Source organism: Aotus nancymaae, unplaced genomic scaffold, assembly GCF_030222135.1.
Source record: "Aotus nancymaae isolate 86718 unplaced genomic scaffold, 86718_ANA_hifiasm-v0.15.2.pri h1tg000058l, whole genome shotgun sequence".
NCBI classification, from domain to species: domain Eukaryota; kingdom Metazoa; phylum Chordata; class Mammalia; order Primates; family Aotidae; genus Aotus; species Aotus nancymaae.
Window position 1 is genome coordinate 38,575,741 of NW_026988472.1, and position 16,691 is coordinate 38,592,431.

The window sequence follows — 16,691 nt, forward strand, 5'->3', positions numbered from 1 at the left end:
TTTAATCTAAAACTATAATCCTTAAAGTTTTATAGAAGATCATAAAACTTTCAAGCTGAGAAAGCTCCTGGATAGTCACATATATATGGATAAAGCAACCACAACTTAGGCTTGGGGGCTTGCCCGCAGTTAGTGGCAGACTTTCAAATCCATGCTGGCCAAGATTACATAGAACTCTTACGGATTACAGATAAGTACCGGAAAAAAGTGACTTTTCCAAGGATACACCAGTTTTTAGAAATAAATGTAGTGGCAAGTCATGTTTTTCATATATTTCCTACTTTGTTTACCTAATTTTTATGTTTTCTTTCATTTTTCATTGCCCTAATGAGAATGAATATATTTAAAGAAATCCCTTTTAGGAGATTATATAATTTGAAATATTATATCTGATCAGTGATATGTTAGAAAAATGAACCATAACCTTCCTAGAATAGCATATTTAACAAATAGATACTTTCAGAACTTGTTATGTTAAAGAACTCTAGTTTTCTCCACATTTATTACAAAACTATTTTATGAATAGAGAAAAATGAGCATAGCTAGATGCCTGTATATGAATTCTTACAGCAATGTAACAGTATTTCTATGTAAGTAGTAGGAGCTTTGATTTGAACTTAGGTTTAATTATCTGCAAATTTAATAGCTCTATGATCTTGGACAAGTTATTAAACTGTCAACCTAACTTTTTTTTCTTCTCTACATAATAACTTACCTCATAGATGGTTTTTAATGATAAATCGGGATTAAATGAGAGTATGTGTAACATAGGTAGCACTGTAGTTTGAACAAAATAGGCAATGAATAAATGATAACTGTTACTTATTTCCTTGACCCAGTAGTTATTTAGAAGAATATTAATTTCTGAGTGACTGCTCTAGTTTATTTCCTTAATATTTTATTATAATCCAAAAATGTGATCTGTGTAATTCCTGCCTTTAAGAATTTTAAGCTGGCCAGATGCAGTGGCTCATGCCTGTAATCCTAGCACTTTGGAAGGCAGAGGTGGGAGGATTGCTTGAGGCCAGGAGTTTGAGGCTACAGTGAGCCAAGATTGCACCACTGCACTCCAGCCTAGGTGACAGAGCGAGATCCTGTCTCAAAAAAAAAAAAAAGTTTTAAATTTACTTTATGGCCTAGAACATGGTCAGTTTTTATAACTTTTTATAGAAACTTAAAAGTTGAAAAGAACGCATATTCTTTTTACATTATAAAATTCAGTGTCTACCTGTTCTAATATAAATTATTTCAAATGCTCTGTCCTTTTGTTCATTATGCTAGCTGATATTAGTACAGTAAAATTTTCCCATCCATTTTGTTTCCATTTATTTTATGTCGTAGTCTCCAAAGCATCTGCTTTTGTGTTTTGTGGTTGGTTTAGTCATGGTTAAATGTTCAATACTATTCATTTGCTGTTTTTAATGACTTTTTTGTTTAAAAAATAACATGCTAATTGTAGAAAATCTGAAAAATAAACATACACAGAAGGAAATAAACCTCTGCACTCTTGCATGGAATATTATTAAAAGATTTTTATGTGATTAAGAGTAGGGGTTTTAGGGCCATGTGCTCACACCTGTAATCCCAACACTTTGGGAGGCTGAGGTGGGCAGATCACTTGAGGTCAGGAGTTTGAGACCAGCCTGACCAACATGGTGAAACCCAGTCTCTACTAAAAAATACAAAAATTAGCAGGATGTGGTGGCACGCACCTGTAGTCCCAGTTACTCAGGATGACTGAGGCAGGAGAATCACTGGAACCTGGGAGGTGGAGGTTGCAGTGAGCCAGGATTGTGCCACTGCACTCCAGCCTGGGTGACAGATCCAGACTCCGTCTCAAAACAAAGAACAAAAGAGTAGGGGGGTTAGAATTAGATTTAGGTTTGAATTTGGGCTCTATTTATTAGCCTTAGGCAGTATACTAGACATTCTCATATATTCAACAAATATTTATTGAACACCTACTGTATGTGCGAGGCATTTTGCTAGGGGGCTGGGGATCCAATGCTTAGAAAGATTGACATACCTATCTTGGCTTAATTTCCTCATTTGTAAATTGGTGATAATACCTCACTAAGTTGTTAAGAAGCATCAAAGATAATAGTGCTTAGCATTTGCCTGGTATGTGGTAAGAGCTCAGTAAATGATAGCAATCATTATTACTGTGTATATTAATATTGATTATATATCTTTAATTAAAATAAAATGACTTTTAATCAGCATAAAGTTTTTGCCTTATATTTTATTTTTGGTATTAATGCCATAAACATTTGTTTTAATTTTCTTTATACTTACCTGTTTGGTTTGAGTTTCTCTTTAAAGTAGTAAACAGTTGTTGGTTTACTTTTTAAAAAATATAACTTGATTCTTAAAGTTTTGATTATCAACCATTTTAAACACATACCAAACTGGAAAGAGTAGTATAATGAACCACCATATTCCCATAACCCATCCTCAAGGATTATCAAACTCATGGCCAATTTTGTTCTATTTCTGCTTCCTTTTCTCATTCTCCCAACCACCCCCTTCCCCGATAAATATTTGCATTTATACTTCTGAAAAGATAGACTTCTAAAACTCATAAACACCTTACCATCATCACTCATAAGAACATCAGTAATTCTTTAATAACATCTAGTCACTTCCTTGTACAATTAGACACTTAAACTTTACATTTCTTACATTATTACTTTTGGAATGATTTCTGTTGTTTTATATTTTTTATTCTTGTGAGGTTTTCTTCTTCTTCCATACAAATTGTTTGAGGAGGTTATAAAATATAGAAGAAAGAATTATGGAGGTAAAAAGACCTGGGTTTGAATCCTGCTTCTACCATTCAGTAATTAACTTGGCTGAGCCTTGGTTTCCTCGACTATAAAATAGGAGTAATTATACCTGACTCATGTTCTTAGGGTTGAATGTGATGCCTGCAAAAAGTATTATTAATAGTCTCTGCCATTATTTCTTTAGTGATTTGGACTGTAATATCTATTCTTGGTTACTGTATGGTTTTTCAAAACATTCCAAAATTTATATTTACTGTTACTAAAAATAATGGTTTTAAAATATCCTTCTAGGAAAGAGAATTTAGAATCTTTGCTTCTCCTACTACCTCTTTTATTTTGAGTTCACATTAATTTAACCTGAGATTACAAATCCTACTTTTAACTTTCTAAAGTGTTCTTTTCTTTCATATTGTTTATATACTTATATCAATTATTCTTCCTTATTGACCCCTTTCTTTAGTGGGATTAACTATTTTACTCAGTTATTTCTAGATACTAAGTGGGTGTCAGTATACTTCTCCAGTTCTTTTCTACCTCAGTATTCTTTATCTCTTTTTTTATTCTCTTTTGATGGTCTAGGATGTACCTTTGAACAATTTATTTTTTTTTAACTACCAGGATGGTGAAAACTTGACTTTGCAGATCTAAGAATAATTTCCTGTGACCTTTGTACATGAAAAGCTAGGATGAGGTATAAAATTCTTAGATCATAACTTTTCCTTTTCAACTCTCTGTAAGTGATTACTTCATTGTTCTGGCATTTTATTGTTGCAGAGGAGAAATCTGAGGTCAATCTGATTTCAGTTCCTTTGAAATAACCTATTTTTTTTCTGCTTGTATGCTTGTAGGATTATATCTTTATCCTTGAAATTTAAAAACATTTGCCAGGACATGTCTTGGTGTTGATGATCTCTGTTGAACCTTCTCAGTCTCCAGTCTCAGGTATTTTTTTCAGAACTGGAAAGTTTTCTTATACTTTTGATTGATTAAACTGCCTGTTTTTTTTTTCTTTAGGAACATCTGTTATTCATAGATTATTTCTATGTCTGTCTTCCATAGTTTTTTAAATCTTTTCTTTTTTTTTTTTTCATTTACTCAAGTTTGTTCTCTGTGGCATGGATTTCGTTTTCTGCAGTGTCAATTCTAATACTTGCTATTCACAATGCAGATTTAATTTTGGCTACTATGTTATCATTTCTTTATTCTTATCTCAACATACTCTTGTTTCATAAGCAGAATTCCCCTTAGAGGGTAACAGTTCAAAAAATGTGAGGTGGATCCAGGCCTGAAACTTGGCCACAACCACAGGACCAGGAAAAAAAAAGTTTCTGAAAGGGTCCTCTTAAACTTAAAAATGTAGATATAACCAGAGGTCATTCCTACTCTCATCTAGAAAATAGAACAGTGTTGGGTACTAACAAGACCTTAAGTAGCTAGAGGAATAGTAAAGCAGGCACAAGGGTACCTTAACTAGAAATAAACTGATTTTTCTAATTACATGTATTGTTTTCTCTTTATAAAATTAATACATAATAAGTGCATATAACTTTGAAAATACAGTACAAAGAAGAAAATCCTATGACCCAGGTAATGACTGATAAGATTTTATATGTTTTGCCAGTTACATGCACACATGTTGGGAGGGGGGATGCAAAATTGGGTCATACTATATAGTTTTGTATCCTTTTTAATTTAATATATTGCAAGCATATTTTTTGCATCATTAAATTTTCTTTGAGGCCCTGATTTTAACCATTGCATAGTATTCCTACATATGAATAGATGTATTATGATTTATTTAACCAGTCCCTTATTGGTCACTTAGATTGTTTTCTATTTTTCAGTATAATGAGTATGATGAATATCACTGTACATAAGTCTTTATGCACATCTCTGATATTTCCTTAGGATAAATGAGGAGCTGATTCTTAATCCTGTCACATTGGTAAGGATTATATACATTCCTTATTAAGAATATAAAGTGCTTGTTACTTATTGTTTCAATGTGATTGCATAGAAGATTCGTTGGATTCTGAACGATTTGATGGTATCTTAACCAAAGTTTGAGAGAGGTTTCTAATGCCTCATGCTCAGCACCTTCATGATGGAATTCCTATTGCATAAGCTTTTGGACAGGAAAACCACTGCTGATATCAGGGAGTTTGGAAGGTAGATGTACCTGTGGATTAAAAAAAAAAAGTATGGTCCTTGCTCATTCCTACAACCTGGGTCTCCATATTAATACACTAGGGCTCTGGATCCTTTCTTTTCCTCCTCCCTTCCTGTTACTTCAGACTGTTACTCTCTGTGAAGATTCTTCTGATGTCCATATGTCCATTTCATTTCTAGGTAGGAGAATGTCAGTAGATGGTATGCCCTGCTGAGTTCAAGGTAGTATTTTATCAGTCACAGATTATTTTTTGGTCCTAGCATACTTATACATGATGATCTCCTGCTGAAATCAAAGTATTTTTTTAACTAATTTTATATTTTCAGAGGTATCAAACAGCAGACTGGGAAAGGACATTGTTGTAACATGCCATTACAACAAAGCAATCTGCTTAATAGAATTGCTTAAAATGCAAGTTTTTAAAGTAATAAAATACTTTTAACATCAGAATTTTCCTTAAAATACTTAGGAATACTCTAGTGTTCCTGAAGCCTTGGTACAGAAATACTTACTTGAATTGTTCTTCCTCTTTAAGCTTGGAAAATGATCTTAGGTGATAATTTTTACAACATTGAAAGCAATACCTGCTGAAAGTCAAGGGAACAATCTCTTTTATCTGATTTGTTCTGATGAGACCCATATTGTAGGTTATTCTAATGTGTGACTTTATACACATTTCAGGCTAACAAAGTAAAGGATGATTAGCAATTCCTAACCTTTTCCAGTATTTCACATCATATTTGCATATATACAATCTGCCAGGCTCTGATTTTTGGCTGGAAGGCATTATGGTGGGATGAGAGAGGATAAATACATTTGCCTTACTTTTAAACTATTTTTTGTCCATACTCATTCTCTAGCTACATTGTATAAAAATATAGCACATATATAAATGATCTCTTCCACCCTGCTTGGTGGAAAATTGACTGTAGTGAATGGAAAATTGAATGTAGTGAACAGGTATTTCAACACTCTCCTATACTTCTGCATTGCATTACATCTTTAGAAGTTATCTGTAGAAATGTAAATGTTATACAGTCAATTGAGGCAAAAGAGAGGAAAAGAAGTAACATTTACTGAACATATACTGTCTCTTGGTGGATCTTTTTAATTACAACATCCTTATGAGATAGATATTATGTGCATCTTGTGAATGAAGAAACTCAGGCTCAGAATGTTAAATAACTTCCCCAAGTTCAGGTAACTACACCAGTAAGTGACAGAGTTGGGGTTTAAACGTGGTACTGGCCAGCTTTAGAACACTTTTTTTTCCCACTTGTTTCTTAAAATTAAATATGTTTTCTTGTTTAACAGATACTGTTCCTTAAACTTGGGGAACAATAGGAAGTAAAATATTGAGTAAGACTGATAATCCATGTAACCTAATCTAATAAAACCAAGGGTCATTTTCCAAATGGGAAACTTAACTGCAGAAGTAACTTTATGCACATTTCTAATAGATATTATTTGAATCCTTGTTTTGATTAAGTTATAGAAAAGTTTCATTTAAATAAAGATGCTTTTTTGGTAGAAAAAGCTCTTTGTAAAGCTTTACTGGTATATAGGATAACATTGGCTCACTGCTTTAAAAATTAAATTGTTCAATATTTTAAATTTTTGCTAAACTCAGGATGTAGATATTTTTACAAAAAGTGGAGCATAAAATACCCTTCAGATTATGTTTCACTCAATTTTTTTCTTAGGTTGCTTTGTTAGTATATACTATACTATTAGCTGGGTGAGTAGTTGAGAAAAGAAAGTTTATTGTAAAATTTGAGAAGACATGAAGCTAAAAATAGTGAAGAGGCTGATTGACTGATTTGGAATCTAATCTTTAGAGACTAGCAATGGATCACAGCTGGAAAGAGATGAATGAAAAATTTTAAATAAAGTTTTATTCATGGAACGAAGAGTAACAACAGGTATGGATAAAGGATGCAGGGTGTGGTTGCAGTGCAAGTAAAGAAGACAAGGATTCAATCAGAAAACTTGATATGTCAGCATTGTGTTGAGGGCATTCCAAAAATAATGCATATGTGAACTGTATTAACATAAGTTTATTTTCTAGGTCAAAGGAGGTAATATGCCCTTTACTCTGCATTGGTCGTATGAGGGTTGAAATGTTAATTACATATAATTCCATATACCACCCTTTAAGATAAATTGGAGCATGCTCAGAAAAAAAGGTGGTGATGAGTCTTAGCTGTCTTAAAGAAATGTTTGAAGGAACTTGTTATCTAGAAAAGACAAGACTCAGGGTGGATTAGAGTCATAGATGTAGATTTATGACTCTAATCAAAGTCACAGACTTCCTGTGACTTTGCAGATACAGTACAGGCAAGTTAGTCATCATTTATTAGTAATCCTCTTAAAGAGAATTCATAGCTGAGAAAAGTTGCTATATAATGAAAAATTTCATGTAGCAGGCAGTACTTTTTCAGAGATAGTATAGTGCCTAGTGAGGTAGTACATTCTCGTCCTGGTAGTATTTAAACGTTAAGTGTAAGAACAAAGTAGAAAGAATTTAAACATATGATGTATGTAATAGGAACAGAAGACTTTTGAGATGCCGTACCAATTCAAAGATTTTTTTAATTCCAAGATCAAAAGGACTTCACAGAGTATTATTTTATCCTCATGAGGCTACCTCACCTTAGTAATAGTAATGTGCATTGATACAGGTCTTTACCATTTATAAAGTTCTTTCTTCTGAATTATCTCGTTTTGGAGCCTGGTAATACTCCTTTGGGTAGACAGGACAAGTATCCTCATTTTGAACAGGTAAAGAAATAGGCTAGCGAAGAGAAAGTCTGAATTGCCTCAAATCATAAAGCTTATAAGCAGCAGCCTAGGGCTCTACCCTTGGTCTACAAATTCCAAGTTTAGTGCTGTTTCTCCTGTACCACTTTTCTTTAAAAGTAAGTTATAAGTTGTGATACTTGTTTTGCATACATTAAAAATTGCAAGGAACAGATGGTTCTTAAATTTTATTCCTAAGAAAAACGTACATGTAGCTCAAGTTAGACTGAGGGTTCTAAACGCCAAGCAATGGGAAGTCATGGGGGCAAGTCTGTGTTACAGAAAGATAATCGTTCACAATTAATGAAAAAGTCTGGTTTGGGCTGCTAGATGAATGATGGTGCCTTTCATTAAGATGGCAAATACAGGAGAGGGAGCAGGTTGGTAGGTAATTGAGCAGGTGAGGTAACTGAATTTTGGACATAAGAAAAATAGCTGACATTGATTGTTTACTAAGTGCCAGACACTATGCTTAGGGTTTTATATCATTTAACTCATTTAGTCTTTACTACAACCCTCTGAAGATAAAACTTTTCAATCTTCATTTTCCGTATAAAGAAACTGAAAAGCTTAGATTGTTTTAAGAACTTATACAAGGCTTCATAGGGCAAGAATAGGAATTTGAATCTCTATGTCTGACAACAGAGCCACAGTTGTTAGGAGCTAGTTCTTTGGAACATTTGGATAAGAACAACCAGTAGTCAGTTGAATAAATGGTTGTCACTTTGAGGGAAAAGAAATATTCTAGATATATGAGTGTCCTTATACCAAAGAAGAGGACAGTGTTAGAGCCTTTGAACATACCTTAGGAAAATAAAGATTTTATACCTGCCTCCCCACCTTTTCCTGAATTTTGGCACTGTTTCTGCCTTCTAGGCACTATTTCCCTTCTAGGATAGGGGCCGTGTTTTATTAACTTTTATCTCCAGCTCAGTGCCTAGAACATAGCTTGAATGAAATGAAATGAATGAATGAATGAATGAATGGTAAATAGGGATGCGAAGAACAAAGAAGGGAGTTCATATTCAGATCAGCTGCCTCCTGTGTAGTTTGAAGTGATAGGTGGGCTGCCTTTTTTTCCCAGGTAATAATGCTCCAAAAATGGTTAGCTTACATCCTTGTATACTTGTTGAATTAATAGTCAGGGGCTACTCCTTTTCCAGCTGAGGGAATGAGAGAAGAAACTATGTGTTCCTGGCTTCCGCTTTTGTGATTTTTAAAACTTACACAAATAATACATACTCATTGTAGACATTGTAGACACATTAGAATATTCAAATAAGCAAAAATAAACCATTTAAATTGTCTAAAATTCTACCACCCAGAGATAACCACTGTTAACATTTTGGTGTATATCCTTCCAGAGTTTTTCCCATAAAAATATATACATTGAAACATGTATATATTTATTTAAAATGGGATCATTACAATCCATATTGTTTTGTAAACTGCTTTTTCACTTATTACGTGTGACTGTCTTTCTATGTCAATGAATTTACATCTTTATCATCATTTTAACGACTGCATAGTATTCCATTATAAGGATTACCATAATATATTTAACTAGTTCTCTATTGTTAGGAATTTTAGGTTTCCAATTTGAAGTTCTTTTGGAATAAAAGTTATGGTGAGCATTCTTGTATGTACATCTTTGTACACTTAATCTACTTTTTAAAAAAATAGAAGTAGAATCGATGAGACATTTCAAAATTTTATGTGTGCTATTTTGGTTTTTTTAAAATACAGACTCAGATTGCCTTCCTGAAAGGTTGTGCTGATTGACACTTTCTCCAGCAGTATGTCCAGAGTACTCTTTCCCCAATACCCTCATTAACACTGAGTGGTTTTTTGTTTGTATGTGGTTTTGTTTATGTTTTTGTTTTTGTTTTTTGTAAATCATTACCAATTTGAAAGGCAAAAGGTATCTTTGGGTTAAATGCATTTCTTTGATGAGTACTAAGGCTGAACTCTTTTTTCCCTTATTGCTCATTTCTGTTGAGGTTCATCGTTTTTTCTTACAGGTTTGTAAAACAAAGCTCTTTATGTATTGAGGATACCAACCCTTTGTTATATGTTGCCTTTTTTTGTAATCAGTTTGTCTTTTATCTTTTTTCATGTCTGGCAGAAGTTTTAAACTTATAGATTAAAATGTCATTTTTCCTTTATGATTTCAACCCTCCTTACCCCATGAGTATTGTTCACTTATATTCTAATACTTGTATAATTTTATTTTTGACATTTAAATGTTTAACCCATCTGGAATTTATTTCGATGTAGAGATTGGGCTTAATTTTCTCTGAAATAATTAATCAGTTCCCTTGATTAATTATGAATGAAGTTGGAATTTAGAATGTGTTTTGCCATACAGTGTTGTAAATGATGTTTGGTGAGGCTTAAATAAGACCATTTGTAATGCATTTAACTATTAAACTCAAGGGCTCACGTGGAAAGGTAATAATCATTTATTATATTACTTCCATGGAAAAATGTTTTTATAGTTTCAAATAATTAACTTTTGAAGCACAACCTGTTGCAAATTTAGCAACTGCATACTTATATGGTGGTTCTACTTCATTAGAGCCCTTTAGGGGTGAAAATCTTCCTCAGTTGTTGTTTTTTTTTTTTTTTTTTTTTTTTTTGTCTGCCTTCATTTAACTTTAACTGATGTGAGGTCTGTTTTGGTAACTTTCTGTTTGCTGTGCTTTTCACAGAATGGACAGCAAATTATGGATGAACCTATGGGAGAGGAGGAGATTAATCCACAAACTGTAAGTAAAATATATTATCACAAAGGGTATAGATAAATGAAATACTAAAAAAAGAAAAATATATATAAATAATGGATAAGCACAGACAAAAAAAAGATAAAAGATAAATGAAATACTGTAAAGTTATTCTTATTTTTCACCTGAGCAGAGTAATCATTTTACAGTATTAGAAACTCGTTGGTCCTTTCACATTAACTTTATCAAAGTGCATTATTGAGTATGCTAGGGACCTCTCTAAAAACTATTTGATAAGAGTGATTTTAAGAGAAAGACAAAACAAATTGCTTTATATTTTTGAAAGTTTTTCATTAGTGCCTAAAGCTTATGTTTCTTCGTTTCTTCGGGTCTTTTTTTTTTTTGAGATGGAATCTATCTTGTCACCCAGGCTGGAGTGCAATGGGGCAATCTTGGCTCACTGCAACCTCAGCCTCCCGGGTTCAAGCAATTCTCCTGCCTCAGACTCCTGAGTAGCTGAGATTACAGGTGCCTGTCACTACACCCGGCTCATTTTTGAATTTTTGTATTTTTAGTAGAGATGGGGTTTCTCCATGTTGACCAGGCTGGTCTGGAACTCCTGACCTAAGGTGATCTGCCCACCTTGGCCTCCCCAAGTGCTGGGATTACAGACGTGAGTCACTGTGCCCAGCCTAAAGCTTATGTTTTTAAAGAACCAAACTGATCATAAATTTGTTAAAGACAAAATATAAAGGTCATACTTCACAGATATGTTTAACATAGAAAGTGGATGTTCACCATTTTCTCATCTGGTTTTTTGTTGTTGTTTACTCCTGAATTCCCAGTAGCTAAACCAATATGCCTGGCACATAATGGACACTCATTAAATATTACATAAATGAATTAATAAATTGTTCCCTACCACCACACACAGAATAACTATTGTCAGCAGCTCAGTTATAGTCGTCTTGACATTTTTTACATAATTATTATGTATAATTACAAAATACATATTCTGCAACTCGCTCTTTTTACTTAACATGTCTTGAACATCTTTTTATGACAATACATATAGATCTACCTCTTCTTTGTTTTTTTTTGGGGGGGGCGTTTTGAGACAAGGTGTCTCTCTGTCTGTCACCCAGGCTGGAGTGCAGTGGTGCAGTCATGACTCACTGTAACCTCGAACTCCTTGGCTCAAGCAACCCTCCCACCTCAGCCTTCCTAGTAGCTAGGACTACAGGCACATGCCATCACGCCCAGATAATTTTTTTTAATGTTTGTGTTTTTTGTACAAATGGGGTCTTGCTATATTGCCCAGGCTGGTCTTGAACTCCCAACCTCAAGCAATTATCCTGCCTCAGCCTCCCAAAGCATTGGGATTACAGATGTTAGCCACCATGCCCAGCTGGATCTGTCTACCTCTTTTTGAAGTGGTTACACAGTATTCTATTTTGTGAATATCCTATATTTAATGTCATTTTCTCCTATTTATTTTTGTGAATTTGTGTTTCAGTAGTATATAGTCTTAGAAAAGGATGTACTGAAACCAAGGGTATAAACATTTAAATCTCAATAGACATTTATCAAATTTTCCTTCAAAATTTCAGTATATGAGAATACCTGTTTGTGTATTGCCTACTCAACACTAGATATTATTAGAAAATATTTTTAATTTGAGTGACTCTAGATAAATAATACTTTCCCTTTTTTTTTTTTCTTATTGGAGACAGAGTCTCGCTCTGCCACCCAGGCTGGGGTGCAGTGGTACGATCTCAGCTCACTGCAACCTCTGACTCCTGGGTTCAAGCCATTCTCCTGCCTCAGCCTCCTCAGTAACTGGAATTATAGGCACCTGCCACCATGCCCGACTAATTTCTACATTTTTAGTAGACACAGGGTTTCACCATGTTGGCCAAGCTGGCCTCAAACTCCTGACCTCAAGTGATCTACCCATCTCGGTCTCCCAAAGTGCTGGGATTACAGGTGTGAGCCACCATGCCTTGCCAACTTTCCCATTTTAATTTACATCTCATTTGATTACTAGTGAGGTTGAATATCCATACATTATTGGCCTTTGTTATTTTATGTTTTGCTCAGTTTTCTTTGGGGTTACTTGTTGTCTCCTTATTGGTCTGTACAGTCTCTGTATATATTCTGGATATTAACTCCACATCTATTATATATCTTGTAATATGTTTTTTTAAACATTATGTGTCTTTCATTGTAGTACGTACAGAAGTTTTCATTTTTAAATAGTCACATCTGACTTCTGGGTTTCATGCTTTGGTTAGAAAATCCTTCCCTACACTAAGGTTATAAAAATATCCTTTTACATTTTGACCTTTTATGGTTTTTTGGTGTTTTTTGTTTTGTTTTGCATTTAGATCTGTGATCCCCTTGGAATCTACCTGGTATGAGGTAGAAAGCTAACTTTTCTTTCCAAATAGATAGCCTATTGTCCTAACCTCTATTTATTGAATAAATAAAATCTATTCTTTTCCCCACTCATTTGAGATACCTCTTTTATCATGTATAAAATTGTCTTATACCCCTTGTATCAGTTTCCTAATTTGCCATAACAAATTACCACAAACTGCGTGGTTTAAAACAACAGATGGCTCTCGGGGAGGTTCCTTCCTTGCCTATTCCAGCTTCTAGTGTTTGCCAGCAATGCTTGACATTCCATGGCTTGTAGATACATCATTCCACTCTCTGCCTCAGGCATCAGATGATCTCCCTGTTTGTGTCTGTGTCCAAATTTCCCTCTTCTCATAAGAGCACTAGTCATTGGATTGGGACCGTCCCACTCCATTATGACTTTATCTTAATTACATCTGCAAAGACACTGGTTTCAAATAAGGTCAAATTCATAGGTACCAGGGTTTAGAACTTGAACACACCTTTTTGGAGGGCACAATTCAACCTATAACCCCCCTGAATATTTTGACTTTACTTACTTTTTCAATTACTGTCATTTTATTATATGTTTTTTTGATATGGTAAAGCAAGCCTTCCCAACTTTTTTACTTTTGTGAGAACTAGTCTTAAGTCTTATAAATGTAGTCCTACACATTTAATCTTCCAGATAAACTTTACAATCAGCTTGTCAAGTATGTCTGATAAATTTATTGGGATTTTTATGAGAATTGCCTTAAATTTACAGATTAACATGAAAAATTATTTTAACAATATTGAGTCTTCACATTCATGAACATTCTTTTTTCTGTTTTTCTTTTACATCCTTTTCAAAATTTTATGGTTTCTTGGCTGGGCATGGTGGCTTACACCTGTAATCCCAGCACTTTGGGAGGCTGAAGTAAGAGATTCACTTGAACCCAGGAGTTCGAGACCATCCTGGGCAGCAGAGTGAGACCCAGTCTCTAGCACAAATTTAAAAATAAGCCAAGCATGGTGGTGTGTGCCTGTGGTCCCAGCTACTTGGGAGACTGAGGCAGAGAATCACTTGAACCCAGAAGTTTGAGGCTACAGTGAGCTATGAGCATGCCACTGCATTCCAGCCTGGGGAACAGAGTGAGACCCTGTCTAAAAAAAAAAGTTATGGTTTTTTTACATATAGTTCTTATACATTTGTTAAGATAAGTTGTGAGCATTTTATAGTTTTATAGTCTTTGTTATGTTGTAAGTGGGATTTTTTTCTGCTATGTTTTCCATCTGGTTACTGCATATATATATTTTAAAAGTTATGTGTTTCTGTATGGTTTTTAGCATCTTAGGAGTGTTGACTTTTCAGAAATCAAACAAATTGTCATGAACATTATGTCAGTTGTGGAAGAATAAGATCAGTTTAACCTGCTTAAAACACCCCCATAGTTTTATGTTTCCTTTAAATAAAAGCCCAACCTCCATAACATGACCTACCAGGCCCTGCATAATAAGGGTTTGCACACTTCTCTCCACGTCCTCTCTAGCCACACACCTCTCCCCTCTACCGAAAGTCCAGTCACTCAAATGTATCACCTTTCTTTTGCTTCTGGGCTTTCATAGGGAATGTTCCTTCTCCCAGAATTGTTTTCCCTTACCGCCATCCCCACCACTTAATTCCTGATCATCTTTCAGATCTGTTTAGATATCATTTCAACTGAGACGTCTTCCCAGTACAGCTACCACTTCCACTTTCACTTTGAGTTAAGTGTTCTTCCTTTTTGCTGCCATAGGACCTATGCATACCCTAAATGGCAACACCATACTAGATTTCACTGCTTTTTTACTTAGTCTATATTCCCTACTAAACTGTGAGTTGAATGAGGCTGTGACCAAGTCTGACATATTCCTTGTTTTATGTCTGTGTCTAGCATCCAGTTGGTGTTCAATAAGTATTTGTAAATTAAATGAATAAATGGATTAGGTTTTAACTAGCTTAGGGACCCAGGCAGATTCCTACCTTCTCCAAAATAATTTGAGGCAATTTACTTAATTAGTTTATAGTATATATATTTACATGTAAGCAAATGTAAAAACAATCAGAAGGAAAACCTCCAAATTTTTTATTCTCTGTAGTCTAAAAGCATTTCCATCATGATATTACGTGGTTTGTACTTTCTCCTACTCATGGCTTTAGTAGCATTTACATCTGCAAGAACCTGCATTCTAGAGATAGGTCAGAAAGATGCAGGACTAAGATATTACCAGCAACGTGGATGAAACTGTTGAGCAGATCATTCCAGATTATACGAATTAGGCTTAGGTGTCAGATAAAAGCCTGGTATTTAATATTTATTTAATGATATTAAATCCAAATGAATGTCAAAATATTTATTAACCTTATAATTTAAAATTGTATTTTCCTTTTATATATAATTAAAAGTTTTCCTTTTGTCAACTACTAATAATTTACATAGGGAACTTCGAGATGTTTCAACCAAGATATTTTCAGATACTGACCTACTTTAGGAAGTTGCTGGAAAATGGGCTCTGCCAACACTAGAGGGTTCTTAACTAAGTAAGAGAGACATGGGATTTGGCAAACAAAAGATCAAGTACTGCAAGCATGATGAAAGTTTCTTCCCATTATGATGACTAAAGGAAGCTTCAGAAGACTAGTTCATTCAGTAAGCTTAGAGAGTATTCAGTCCAGATTGAAGTAGACAGATAATTCCGGGAATGTTATCTCCAGGAATGGGATTGAGGGAGGAGGTGGGGGAATACAAGTGATGAATCTAAATAGGCTTGAGTATTGAAAATTCACTTGAGAGGCTCTTGCAGAGTAGGAAGACATTGAAATAGGTACAAAGAAGAAAAAAAAACGAATTAAAAAACAGAGCAACTGTAAACTTAAGGAAAAACAAAAATCGTACACAAGAGATGTAACTCAAGTATATTCTTTACTTCAGCAGTGAACAGTGTTTACATAGTCATAATAATTGTGAAGAGTAAATATTGATTTAACCAAAATCTGGGATATGAGTGCCAAGTCATCTATAATAGGATGTCTAATGGTAATATCTGAAATTGATGAATCAAGAGAAAGTATTATACGGTTATTATTTATCATATAAAAGAAAATACCAGAGGGAACAATGAAAAGAGCTGAAAGGGTACCAAGAGCATAGAGTACTGCTGCTTTCTCATTATAAGCCTTGAAATGCTTTTTGACTCTTTAGTCTTTGATAAAAATTCAAGTGGAATTTAGAAAGTAGTTGTAACTGGTATGACCAGGCAAAAATTCACAGAAGGCATGAAATTTAACCTGAGTCTTGAAAAATAGCTGCAGGATTTTTGAAAAGTAGATGTCAACATTTGGGTAAATGCACTTTTATGGGAAAATAGTGTAAACAAAAGTCAAAGAGAGGAAAAGTGAGATGTGTTGGAGATAAATCAGTTTGACTAAAAGGATAGTCTTAAGGGAGAGCCCGATTTCTCCTAAACATTAAATATCATAACTCAGACCTTCTTAGTATATAGTTTGTCCTGTGATGTCTTTTGAACATGTCCACCAGGTTTCTATTTGTGATAGAGCCATTCTGTTCTGGCTGGACTTTTCTGTTCTTCACATACTTCATCTCTCCTTCTCTTGCCTTTGTTCTTTGTCCTGCCATTTGCCTGTCTCCCATATCTCAGATCCACTTCTTTTGGTTTTTTTTTTTTTTTTTTTTTTTGGAAACAGGGTCTCACTCTGTCACCCAGGCTGGAGTGCCATGACTCACTGCAACCTTCGCCCCCCAGGTTCAAGCAATTCTCCTGCCTCAGCCT

At 34.4% G+C, this 16,691-nt stretch overlaps 1 protein-coding gene across 6 annotated transcripts in view; it reads left to right on the top strand.

The window, feature by feature from the left end:
- The window catches only part of RPS6KA3 (ribosomal protein S6 kinase A3), a 122,565-nt gene that overhangs the window by 21,813 nt on the left and 84,061 nt on the right, over positions 1 to 16,691 (top strand). For 2 of the 6 annotated variants that reach the window (XM_012477573.2, XM_012477627.3), the window contains exon 2: positions 10,467 to 10,523. In XM_012477573.2, the coding sequence (XP_012332996.1) occupies positions 10,467 to 10,523 (57 nt within the window). Of the gene's footprint in view, positions 1 to 3,634; positions 3,729 to 4,694; positions 4,732 to 9,755; positions 9,777 to 10,466; positions 10,524 to 16,691 lie in introns of all 6 variants that reach the window. The other 4 variants (XM_012477597.3, XM_012477581.3, XM_064364462.1 and 1 more) reach the window with 4 other exon arrangements.